The sequence below is a fragment of the Nannobrachium achirus genome (genome assembly GCF_963921795.1).
Source record: "Nannobrachium achirus genome assembly, chromosome: 13".
Lineage (NCBI taxonomy): Eukaryota > Metazoa > Chordata > Actinopteri > Myctophiformes > Myctophidae > Nannobrachium > Nannobrachium achirus.
Genome location: NC_137833.1, coordinates 23,007,977 through 23,021,645, shown reverse-complemented (window position 1 = coordinate 23,021,645; position 13,669 = coordinate 23,007,977). Strand labels below are relative to the sequence as shown.

Below are 13,669 nucleotides of genomic sequence, written 5' to 3'. Positions count from 1 at the left end.
AGTCATCAGACGAACGAACCGAACGAGCGCCGTATTGGCATCGAGGTTCTGTAAAAAATGGGGCGAGCGTTATCGTTCAAAGCGTGGGGAGAGTTAACATAGAACATTGGTTATATGCCAATCAGACAAATTGAACACCTGTGTTGGTCCTCAATATGTCCGGTTTAGGACTACAAATGCAACCCATGAATAGCTTAATATCAGAGAAAATGTTTTAATGGAAGATCCCAACCTGATATAGAACATTGATGAAGTTCCAATGAATTAACTTTTTTTCTGAGTGGTGAGGAGACCTTCAGCAGCAGCGCCACCAAGTGGTGACGGACGAGAAGGACAAGTGTCCATAAGTATAATAGATATACTCACCAATTGCTTTTCATTGTTCATGTGTTTTTATAGTAGTTGGTCAGTAGGTCAGGGTTCCCCAATTAGTTTTCCCCAAGGGCCAAATTATGTCTAGGGTACCAAGCCGAGGGCCACAACATTGCAGGGGGCGACGGTGGCGCTCCCACTACTGCAATGACAGTTCAGATATCGTCGTTGTCGGTTGAAAATCTTGTATGTCCAAAACCATTCGTTTTGCATTTATCATTTTAAAAATGACTTAAACTAGTGAAAACAGCCGATCTACAAGCACACAACGCCTCGTAGATCTGCTGTTTTCACTACTTTTGTGCGACGGCCTTGTTTGATGAAGACAATGACGATATACTAGTGTTGTTGCTGCTCTTATACCACCATTATTACTGGGGTTGGTGGGGGCCTGACGGTAGCCACCCGCGGGCCGCAAATGGCCAGCGGGCCGCCTATTGGGGAACCCTGCGGTAGGTGGTGTAAGTGTTTGTTCAAAATAGCTCTATTTTCTGATGGTATTCATAGTGTGTTTGTTGGTGTGTGCCCGTCTCTCCAGCTCTTTAGTAAACATAAAACATTACATTTCCATGACAATTCTTTTGAGAAAGGCTCTCAACTTTCATAGTTCACCATATTTAGCTGCTTGAGAGATTTGAGACTAGCTTGGAAGTATTCCACTGTTTTATTTTGATTTTAAAGGGATATTTCACTTTCAAACATGGTTGGGGTCTCCTCTGGCTTTGTGAACACCCCAGACAGGTTTTAAGTTGCTTGATTCAGTATTTAAATATCCCCTTCCTATTCAGACCCATGCATTGAAACTTGAACCCACATTTTAACCATGATGTATTCTTCTAAAACACCGGCCCTTGGTTCTGGTGACTGACATTGTCATTCTAATATGTGAGGGGGCCATGTTTTTAAAAATGTCATAAAAAAAAAATAAAAAAAAAACGTGGCCTCCTCACACATTAGATGGACAATATCAGTCACAAGAACCAAGGAAGTGTGTTTTCAATGAATTTATATATGAAGGGAGTGTCAAAATGAATATCAGATATCTAAACTGAATCAAGCAACTTAAAGGACAACTTTAGTTTTTTACAACAAGGGTACATATTTTAGATTATAATTAAAGAATATAAAAGATGAGTGTTAAAATTACCTCATTTACTTCTTTATATTGTTTCAGAGATTCTTATTTCAGTTGTTGGGGGCATGCGTACAAGTGGCTAAATCTGTCATTTTACACAGAATAAGCCCATTCCCAAGATCCAACGCAACCTTCCATGGTTGGATGTGACTTATGGGTGCTAGAAGTGTTACGGTAAATAGCAATACAGAAACTGCTGGCTTATTGTGTCTAAAAAGACATATTTAGCCACTTGTACGCATGCCCCCATGCATACGCATGCCCCACATTTAGAACTGTAAACTCGATAAAACAATTGAATGAGGCAAATGAAAACATTCTAACGCTCACTTTTTCCTTTCTCTAATTACAATCTCAAGTATGAACCCTTGTTGTTAAAAAACAAAGTTGTCCTTTAAAGGGATATTTCACTTAAAAAATTACTTCATTTTGATCATTTTATCGTCTACTCAGGCTTTTGTGAACACCCTGGACAGATTTTAATTTGCTTGATTCAATATTTAGACATTTGATATTCATTTTATCAGACACGCCCCCTTCCTTCACAAACCCATTGTAACTTCACACTCCATTTTAACCATGATAGATTAATCGAAAACACCTCACACGTCTTTTTTTTCCTGGTGACTCATACTGTCCTATTACCTGAGCTGGCCATGTTTTTCTGATTTTCTGATTCTGATTTCACTTATTTTTTATAATTCTTTATTGTTTTTTTGGGGGTTTCTTTTTACATTTTCCCCAAACATTAAAAATAAATACAAAAAGTTATCTAAAAACACGGCCAGCTCACATAATAGGAGGACACAGGACAGTATGAGTCACCAGAAATAATAATAATAATAAATAAATAAATACAGGTGTTTTTGATGAATGGTTCAAATGGAGTTTGAAGTTACAATGGGTTTATATAGGAGTGGGTTAGGGTTAGTGTGTCTGATGAAATCAATATCGAGTATCTAAATATTGAATCAAGCAAATTCAAATCTTGAAAAGTTTTTTTTTTTTTAAAGTGAAATATCCCTTTAAAAAATGTCTGGGGTTTCACAAAGGACAAATAAATTACATCACATGAAATACAATAAAGTTTGGTGGCCCCCCTGAAGTAACTCTGACAGCCCTAGGGGAACCCTGCTCTATCAGATTATACCTTAAACTTTTTAACAATTTTTTGCACTTGCGTGTCCATGATATTCCAGATTTTCAGCATAACTTTGTCTCTCACCTGTGCTGTGATTCATCTAAGGGAGATGATGGCGATGTTGAACCATGCTCATACTTGTTAGCGCCACTCCGTGGTGAAACAGACGCACTGCATGGACTGAAGGGCTGTACTTGTTCTCAGTAGCATGAGCGGCGGTCTGGTGGTGATTGACAAGGTAGGTGGAAGGCTGATGTAAGAAGTATACTCACTTGTTTTACTTAAGTAAAAGTATCAATACCACCTTGTGGAAATTGTTGTTACAAATAAAGGTCTGGTATTCAAAATGTACTTGAGTAAAAGTACAAAGGGTATTGGCATAAAAATGTAATGTAACAAAAGTAAAAGTACTCATTGTGCAGAATGTCCCGTTTCAAGTTTTCAAAATGAATATGTATTTCTTTGAAAACGGCAGATCAGCAATTTTCAAATAGCTTAAGTGGGCTATATGTAGGCCTAACTGTAAGGCTGGAGTGGTTAAAGGAGTAGTTCACCCCCAAAATTACTTTTTTTCTATCGATGACTCATGCCATGGAGACTTGAGTTCAACAATATATTTTTTGTATTTGTCGCATTCTTAAGACAAAATAATAATTATTGTACATTTACCTCCATTGATTGTTTTAGGAAGGCGACAACAAACTCAAAATATTATTGAACTCAAGTCTCCATAGCATGAGTAATCAATAGAATAAAAGTCGTTTTGGGGTTACTCCTTTAATGTATGTTTTGTAATAATAATTAGACTCTAGAAACTAGTAAAACTAACGTTTTCAAATAAGTATAAGTAAAAGTACAATATTTGCCTTTGCAATATAATGCAGTAGAAGTAAAATGAAAATTAGCTAAACAAATACTTATGTAGTCTACAGTAGGTACTTAAGTAAATGTACTTAGTTACTTTCCATCACTGATTGTAGCATTTATGGATCAGAAGAGTTATTGTGTAATCCTCAGACACATTCCCCCAAATGCACCTCCAATTGCTGTTTGTATAACTAAACGTTGCTGAATAAAACATACCTTAAAGTTACATAAAGATGAAAGGGGAGACTATTAGGGAGATTTTTATTGTAGGTATTATAGTCTATTCATGTTTTTACTTTAACCTCTACCTCCTTAGGGATCCGATGAACTAGTCATTCATTTTCACTTCAACTTTATTGTCAGTTCGCTTTACACAAGTCAAGTGTAGGTTATTACATGTAGCCAGGCCATGCAGAATAAATGCAACCAACAGCTGATGTGCTGAACAAGAAGACATAGCATTATCATAAATCATGCAGGCAACGTCAGAAATGTAGCAGTGAGTAGCCTACATTATCACTTAGCCTAATTTTAGCCTAATAGCCTAATTGACATAAGGACAGTGCTGAAGAACAGTATAGCCACTAGGCCGGCATTAGTGGGGTCCGAGGACCCCCAAGGGTTCGGGTCCCATGCAGCTAAATGATAGTGTGGAACCAAATGGACCCTTATGGGTATGTAACGAGTGTACAAATGAAACCAAATGGACCCGTTTACAATATAGATTGCATGGGGTCTCAGAGATACAATGCCATTAAATGGTGGTGCGTATAGTAGCCTAAAACGGTTGGGAATCACTGCTAGAGCCAAAATCTTCTCTGGGATATGGGGTCTGCGTCTAATAAGTGTCAATTTGGGACTGGCGAATGATAACAATACCTTAATGCTGTAGGCTATTCTAATATTGTAACCAAAAAAGGGAATATAAGCCTTACAACGTATACGTTTTTAAAATAAATATGTTAAACTGGTGCCGAATACAAATTACACATACAGCCGTCTTTGGAACTGCGCTGCTTGATAAATATTTCTGTTAGTTAATTTGATACATGTTGGTTAGTATATAACTTAAACTAACACTCGCAATGTTTCTATGCAGCTACTGCTCGTATCCTTCGTGGCATAAAAGGTTAATAGGCAATTTTACATTAGACTATACTTCTGCTATGGAGTTTGTAAGCAACACGACAGCTTGAACAAGGTGTATAGGGCCTGTAAATGTGTTTTCCCTTCAGTTAATACGGCACATTATATAGCCTGGCAAGCCTGCCATCAGCAAACAAAAGGCAAAAGGCACACGAAGCTTGGAAATGGAACGACATGGACCAGTAAAATGAACATACCGACAATTGAACATTTTTGCATATCTGTGTGCAGTAAAAAGAAAAAAAGAAAAAAAAAAGTTTATTTAATCACACAAATAAATAATAATCACGTCGTGATTATAGGCTTTAGAAAATAGATGATGTTGGTGATTACATTTGTACACTCATAAAGCTAATTAAACACTCAGATTTTACATTGTGAATATTCCAAGACGAGAAAGGCTCTATGTTTGTTCATTTCGGCACCGCCGGGAACGGTGCATGCATGGGAGAGTGGACAAAACAACCCACTGCTTCTCCGGGAGAGGAAGACCGAGACCGAGACCAATAGATACTTTAAACCCCAATCCAGACTCCGTTTCTCGCTGGTCTTTAGTCAGTGCTGCCAAGTGCCAACCCTCCTGGATCCTGCAGGAGTCTCCTGGATTTCAACCTCATCTCCGAGTCCTGGCAGACTGGATTTCTCCTGGATTTGGTATCAAACTCCCCAAATTCACCAGAACACAGGAAATTACAACTAGGCCTATTTGATGGATTCTGACATTCCAATGTATCCTTACCAGCGCTATATCCACGTTTTAGTTTGCATTCCAACAACATGCATGATGCAGTATTGAGCCTAAATCATATCAATAGCTACAGTTGAATGCAATTTCTATACAAGCAGAAAAAGGGTTATTTTTTTTGTATTTCCCAGTATCTTCAGAGAACCTTTGATCTGAGAAGCCTACGTCTGAATTCTCTTTGCGTTCTAGAGCTGTGTGCGCTGTCCATGGTGCTGAACCGATCTCACTCTGTTCTCACGGGGCTTCGGAAACTGGAAAGGCCCCAAATCACTTGACAGCATTTCCTTTTAACCACTTGATACCCCAGCGGCCAGCATCCTATCTGGGCGGCCAGCATCCATATTCTGGGGGAACATTAGTCAACAATAGCAGATACAAGCTCAAGCCAAGCATCGTGAGCGTGTAGACTATTAAGTCTAGATGGTTTAAGTGCAACTTGCAAAGCCGATGTCCCCATGTTGGCTCGCAGTTTCTGGGATCTGTTTTCAGTAGCCAGACGTTGGTGTGTGACGTTTTATTTAGTGCTATAAAACTCACTGTAGCCTACTTTGTGTATATGAGTTTCTGTATTTCTTCATGGGTGGGGCAAGAGGACGTTCACACTCTTTCTCTTTCTCTCTATCTCTATCTCTCACTCTCTCTCACTCTCACTCTCACACACACTCACACACACACACACACACACACACACACACACACACACACACACACACGCACGCACGCACGCACGCACGCGCGCCTTTATACTCTCTATCGCAGTGTTTCTCAAACTTTCAAATTTCAAGGTTTCCGCTTAACTCTGACAGCATCCAAATGGGTCCATTTGGTTCCATTTGTATGCTGTCAGAGTTACAGACTTGTATGGGTCAATATAGACACCCATAAAGGAACCCACAGAGTCCTTGGAATCCACTTTGAGAACCAATGCTCTATCGTACAGAGAGGGTCGCTTGCCGTTCCTACAGGCCTACTACTATTTGACAGGTGCGCTCAACTCAACTCCCGGTGTGTTAACTACTCTTGCGCGCTAACAGGCCGAACATAAGGGGTGTCATGTCAGATTAGATGGATTCCCCCCCCCCCACCCCCCCCCCCCCCCTCTCTCTCTCTCTCTCTCTCTCTCTCCCCTCGGTTGTTAGTCGTTTGAACGGCGCCAATAGTTGGGGCTCCCCGGCAGCGCTTTAGAGACCATTAAAATAGCTTTGGTGTTAGCCTAACGCCCGACCAGTCATTATCACACTATTCCCCAGCCGCACCCCCTCCCCCCTCCCCCCTCCGCCCTAAGCACCGCTTAATCAAATTAGATAGCGGGTTCATGTCTTGTTTTTTTTTCCTCCCCTCCTTCTCCCCCTTCTATTGATATTCATTAAAAATACATGATTTATCACTGAGCTCTCGGAGGTACGTCGTATTCATCCTTCTGAAGGTAGAAAAGCTCTGCTGCGCTTATGACAATTTACAAGCACGGATTTAATTTAGCTTCGTTGCTACGTAGACCGTACGTCTGACTTTGGGGGATTATTAGATTGGATTTATAGCCCTGATAGACTAACGATTAGTAGGACAGTGCTTAACATAGACTAATGATAGCTGTCACATGTGTATTAAACAATAATAATAATATGATGATAATAATAATGATGATGATGATGATGATATTTTTCAATAGTCGGTTCTATTCTTCTCAAGACAATTTTGTTCAATCAGAAGGGATCATCGACACATTTGCGATCCTTGTGCCTAATCTCTTCAAATGAAAAAATAGAACAACTTCAAAGTTGCCGACAGATAGTTATATAATATTTGCAGCACCTTTGAACGGATTTGTTGATTTGGGAGCTGTAGAGGCATTCAGAACTGAAGAATACAGAGAATATATTGGTCTATATTTTAAGAAGAATAATATTGAATTTAGGCCTCTCTTTGTGCCATGTTTTTCTGTGCTGTTCAGTCATTTTGATATCTAGGCTATACAATCTATAATAATCAGCTAAACAGTTAAGTATTAAACAAAATTATAGGAATTGACATTGGACGCGTTCAAATACGTCCAGTTTTCAAATGTTCGAACTTCGCTATACCGAGAACTGGCACACAACTGTCAGAGCCTTATAAGCTACACATGAACCACGACATTGTTTTAGTTTTTGGCCTCCTGTGAACGGGGGGAATTGGGAAAATATGCGAAATATATACGTGTGTGTGTGTGTGTGTGTGTGTGTGTGTGTGTGTGTGTGTGTGTGTGTGTGTGTGTGTGTGTGTGTGTGTGTGTGTGTGTGTGTGTGTGTGTGTGTGCGTGCGTGCGTGCGTGCGTGCGTGCGTGCGTGCGTGCGTGTGCGTGTCCTGGATCCAGCAGAAGTCTCCTGGATTTCGTGGATTGTAATTTCTCCTGGATTTGGTATCAAACTCCCAAAATACACTAGAATACAGGACATTAAATATATGTTAAAAGGTTTCTGGGGTCCCCCATGCAGACCCCCGCTTGAAGGGGTGTGGGGCAGTGCATGCAAAATCATACAGAGATATTAATTTAAGTCATGACTGCATGGTTATTATTAAAGATGGATCTTAAATTGCTTCAGTCACCAAATCAATTTCTGTGCGCCTGTTTTTTGCGTTTTAATGGCTTAAATTGTATTTGTATTGTACCCATCATTTTTCCAATAATATAAAGCGAGCCTGCATGATAAAAGTATCAAACACTCAAAATTCAACAGAACACAGGAAAATACATCTACTCTGTTAACATGTTTAACTTTTGGGAGTAGTGGACACGGTGGAGGGACAACGAACGATAACTCCACGTCCTGTTCTGTTCAGTGTCTCTGTTTGGACAGTAGATGGCACCCGAGTCCGCGTATTTAAGTGCAACGAAAGACGAGGCTCGATTTATAGGCGCCTACAAGGGCCGACGATGGGTGGATGGGTGGATGGATGGGTGGATGGATGGATGGATGGATGGATGGATGGATGGTGGAGACTGGAGAGAGAGGGAGGGAGACAGACAGACAGACAGACAGACAGACAGACAGACAGACAGACAGACAGACAGACAGACAGACAGACAGACAGACAGACAGACAGACAGACAGATGAACAGATAGAGAGAGAGAGAGAGAGAGACTGAGACTGTATGTTCCAGAGCCCCCCATGCTGAGTCCTTAAGTTGACATAATAAACGCGTTGTAACCTGTACGTTCCACATATAGACACGCGTCTCCACCCTCCAATAAGGTGGATTTATAGGCCCCCAGCCTCACAGTATATAGGCTGTGTGAGTCGTCAGCCCCCCCTCCTCCCCTTGCCTGCACAGATAAATGCTGCGCCGTCCCAAGTGCGCCATCTCTCTCAACGCCATTCATCTTCATAACAACCGTTTAGTGTAAAATTAACAACGACTTAACTACTACAGCCATAAACATGTCCGCGCATTAACGGGCAGACAGAAGGCGGAGGGTGGAATCTATATGGTACGCTGAGGCTACATGCGCGGTTGGTGCTGCATGCATGGGGCCTGTATGGATCTATAGATATTTAGCTATTCCGCTGGTTTTCAACCCTTTCCACATCAAGGTCCATTATTTATTCGGCATCTGAGCCAGCGGACCAGCATCTCTCTCAGACCCAAAAGTAAAACTGATGTTGAAAAGATGTTGTCCACAATTATTGTGGCACAATTCCATGCTGTATTGACATATAGGAGACATGACAGGCAAACGTTGATCAAAATAGCAAGTCTTTAATTAAGTAGGCTAGTGCAGATGTTTATACATTAACTCTTGAGAGCGTATAAATTAAACCAAGTTGAAGATCTACGGTATATTTGATTACCAACTCTCCATCATTTACTAGCTGGGGACTACCTGGGCTGCCTGGAACCCCCTCCATTAAGGACCACTGGTTGAAAACCCCTGATTTAGATATTTAGCTATTCAAACCGTCGTTGCCAACACTGGCTGGTCATTAAGACCATGGAGTTGTTAAACTTGACTTGAATTTAACTCTGAGGAGGGTCTAGGCTTATAGTCTTGTTACATTTGGATAAATGAACACAGGGTTTTACTGTGGATGAGGTGATGGTGATGAGATGGCACTGTAGTCTGTGAGAGATGAAAGGAGAGAGAAAGGGTAGAAGACAGAGGACAAGAAGGGATGAGAAGTGAGGAGAAGAGGAGACAGGAGAGGACAAAGGAGCAGAGGAGATGCGAGGTAATGGGGAGAAGAGAAGGGGTGGGGGCTTATAATTTGGCCTATAGCCAAATAATTCGTCTGATTCTCATCTAACGCCACCGGGGCCTCCTAGAGCACGAGCAGCGTGCGTGCCTGCGCGCCAGGCACGTGCACACATAGACATCAAAGGGGGCTTGAGCCCCTGCCCTTTTATCCGTCTGTAAAAAGTGCCCTCTCTAGACCATGAGTGCAGTTTTTACTATGGTAAAAGAAATGCAAATGACCTCTTTCCATGCCCATCCCGAAGGGCAGAGAATTGCCTTGTTCAAACTCTCCTGAATTTGAACGCAGCATCTTATGTTGTCCAGAAATCCACACCACATCCACTCCAGTAATGCATTTTTTATGTTTAGCTTATTGTGTTATGAAGTACCGAAAATAGCCGACCTCCAAGCTCACAACGCGTAGCGCTGCGAAGCGTTGTGAGCTTGGAGGTCTGCTATTTTCAATATTTTCACCACAAGGCCCCTTTAGAAATTTCAGCCCTGCCTCTCTAACATTCTCTGCACGTCCCTGACACGCAGTGAAATCTAGATCCATTCACATGGATTTATAATGCTGGGCGATCGGTGAAGGGACCTGGAATTCCAGGGTCTATAGGCCTAGATTTACCGGGGATTTCAAGCTAATTCCGAGGTTTCTCTGTTATTCCAATCACCGCCCCCCATCCATACTCCTTCATTTGTACAAAATAACTTCCATCCGTTTTTCAAAGCAGAGCTAAAGTAGCCTATACAGTATACACCCATTCTTGCAAAGGAAATGGGGTGAAGTCTATTTGACATATTGTACGGCGCGCTATTAGACCACATTTCCCATTATGTGTTTGATATTAGCTTAATTTGAAGCAACAATCACTGAATGTCAACTTAAATTCAGCACCAGTAGGCCTATACCAGCATATTGTCGGTGGAAACTTTGTAGGCCTATGTCCAAAACCGTTCCTTTTTTTTATTTGTATTATTATATAAAAAGTGAAAATGGCAGATATGGCAGTTGTGTGCTTGTAGATCTGCCATTTTCACTACTTTTGTGCAACACTCTTGTATGATGAAGAAGACCTTTGATTTCGAGAAAAAATATGCGTTTTAACAAGGTTTCTGCATGACAATGATGTAGCCTACTGTACAGCTCATTTTCACCAGTTATGACTGAGGCCTCTCTGTACTCAGCGTTACTTTATATCCCCTGCCCCTGGCAATATAACTTTCATTCTGTGCACTCAGTCTCTCAGTTAAACGAACAGTCAAAAAGTGATAATTCCGGAGGAGTTAACGAAAAGCAGGGAGACTTTTAGAGGGAGAAGGAACAACAAACGCTACAATAACAGTCTCCTCGTGCCAGCCAGTGCTTGAAAGTGGAAGGAGAAGGAATAGGTAGGATGGAGCATGAAGGGAGAAAAGGGGGGGAGAGAGTGGGGGAAAGCGAAGAGAGAGAGAGAGAAGGAGAGAGAGGAGGGGAGCGAAAAGAAAAGAGTGAGAGGAGAGAAGGACTGATTTATCTCGCGAGGCCCCCGGTCATTTCCATATATTGAAATGCGCCCGAGCGCCCAGTCACTCAATTTCCCCGGAGCTGTCGCGCGTGAATAGAAGGGGACGCATGTGACCATCGGGGATGTTTGGACCCAGGCTGTGTGTCTCGCCTCTGTTACACTGGCCTTTGTACAAAGCCAAGGCCTGGATTTTCCCAGTTTTAAATAATTATATATAGCCTATAGCCTATAGGGGTCTATATAACTGATATACTTCTCGAGCTTAATCATGTTTCAGAATAATGTAATGCATTGAGGGTCTATATAAGCTATAGGCTACTCGCTACTGGCAGTTTCCTATTTCCTTTAGCCTTTAGGAATTTGTGGCACAACTAAAATAGCTGAAAACAATAAACACACATTCAGGAGATGAATGGAAGCTAAAAACAAAGGGGAAAAAATACACACTTGCTTTCATCTTTCCCTCCACACACACACACACACACACACACACACACACACACACACACACACACACACACACACACACACACACACACACACACACACACACACACACACACACGCACACACACACACACACACACACACACACACACACACACACACAAAGCACTACAACGCGCGCGCCGCGTCTCTACCTCCGATGCATTAAGCATATATGCCGCGTGACTGATTTATGACGTTGTCATTTACATATTGAGATTCCCTCGCGTGGGTCCCTTGCGCGTGCGTGCGTGCGTGGGCTCCGAGCGTAGCTCTATATTGGCTTTGATCAATGTCGCCTTGACTGGAGCCGAGGGGGGAGAGGAGAGGACAGGGATGGGAGGTGGAGAAGGAGAGGTGCCGTGGAGGAGATGGGGAAACGGGGTGTATGGGAGAGCAGAGGGGATGAGGGGAAAGTGCAAGAACAGTGTTGTTCGTCAACAGATGGAGAGGGGTGTGTTATTATGTCAAGGTCAGGTACACCCCCCCCCCCCCCCCCCCACACACACACACACACACACACACACACACACACACACACACACACACACACGCATATCCATAGGTTGGCAACTGGCATGAAACCACCCTATTCCTATAGGCTACATGATGAAACTTCCACAAGGCACAAACTATTGGGTTCGGTATTAGACTTAACCCACACAACTCCGAAGAACTTTAACGCCAAGTGTGCAAGTGTGCAGTATAGGCTAAGGTTCATCCGAGACTCGAGTGAGTGAGTGTGGGTGGGTGGGTGGGGAGGTATTGGTCCCGATGTAGGCCTGCTTTAACACTATACTGGCTGCTATACCAAATCCAGGATCTGCTTAGACATGTTTTCCCCCTCTAAACCGCACATCACGATGCACGTCGAAATAAACCTGCCGTGTTTTCCACGCCGCAAAGATAATCGATTCAGCTGTGTCTAATGTTACTGTGGTATCAGGTTCATTGGGCGCGGTGACCGCCTGTCACCATCCACACAGAGCAACAGGGCCAGCGAGGACACCCGATGCTCGAGGCACACAAATCTTCCAATTCTTCCCAAAATTAGAATTGGTACAATAACACGTCGTTTTCTCAGCAGGGAATAAGCCGAGACTTGGGAGTTTTCTTTAGTTTCCTACATACCTTTTTTTATATACGCAAAAGGGCTGTCAGAGTATCGCACTGAAACGTCCTTTTGTAGAAGCAGATGAATGAAAAAGAAGGGGGAAATGTCGTTTTAAAAGTAGGGCTACAACAGTAATCACTATAATCACTATAGGCTATATACCCTTTCCTCGTGCCAGTTGACGATGTAAGTTGGACTTCGTTAGAAAGAGAGAAATGAAAGCGGCACCTGTTCACGAGCCCTCTTAGCCACGCTGTTTGACATAATAGCCTACCCAAATAATTACGTTGACATTTGAGGTGACAAAACAAGTACAAAAAACAATCGTACAATTAAAAAGGTGTTCAGACTATATTAAGGAACGAACGCACGCACAAATGTGCCCATCACGCGCGCGCGCGCGTACACACACACACACACACACACACACACACACACACACACACACACACACACACATCAACGTCAATTTCATTTTGCATAGGCTATTCCACGAATTTCGCATATGGGACTATTCTTACTTTTGACCGACAAGTGGATTCAAATCGCAGTAGGCTATAAAGCAAAATAAAACAAATGACTCAAAAGGACTATAGCTAGTTCACAGCGTTGTGGAAAACCCCTTCTCTCCACAGTTCAAATTATTCGCAGGAATGTTTCCAAATTACTGAATTAGCTATAGGCCTACGCCGGCTCATTTTTATTATATAGCCTATACATATTTTTTTCTCTCAAAAATGCACCAAATGTAAATTGTCTGCAATTATTTGTTATTCATTCCCAGTCATAAGGTTAATGTGCAGTGTCCTTTATTTTATTCGGCTACCTCTGTAAAAGCGTATGGATTCTGATCAGTCATTTTATTACATAACATAATGATGAATTAGTCTGGCATTGTGGGGATTCAAACTAGATCGTCCTTGTCTTTTTTTAGTTTGTTT

The 13,669-nt window shown here is 42.0% G+C and overlaps 1 protein-coding gene across 1 annotated transcript in view; it reads left to right on the top strand.

Moving 5' to 3' along the window:
• Positions 1-2,856: 2,856 nt before the first annotated feature.
• Positions 2,857-13,669, top strand: part of LOC308297219 (B-cell lymphoma/leukemia 11A-like) — a gene marked incomplete at both ends in the record, with an annotated part of 75,135 nt that continues 64,322 nt past the window's right edge. The window contains one exon of the mRNA XM_080740635.1: positions 2,857-2,886. Within this exon, the coding sequence (XP_080596761.1) occupies positions 2,857-2,886 (30 nt within the window). The remainder of the gene's footprint in view (positions 2,887-13,669) is intronic.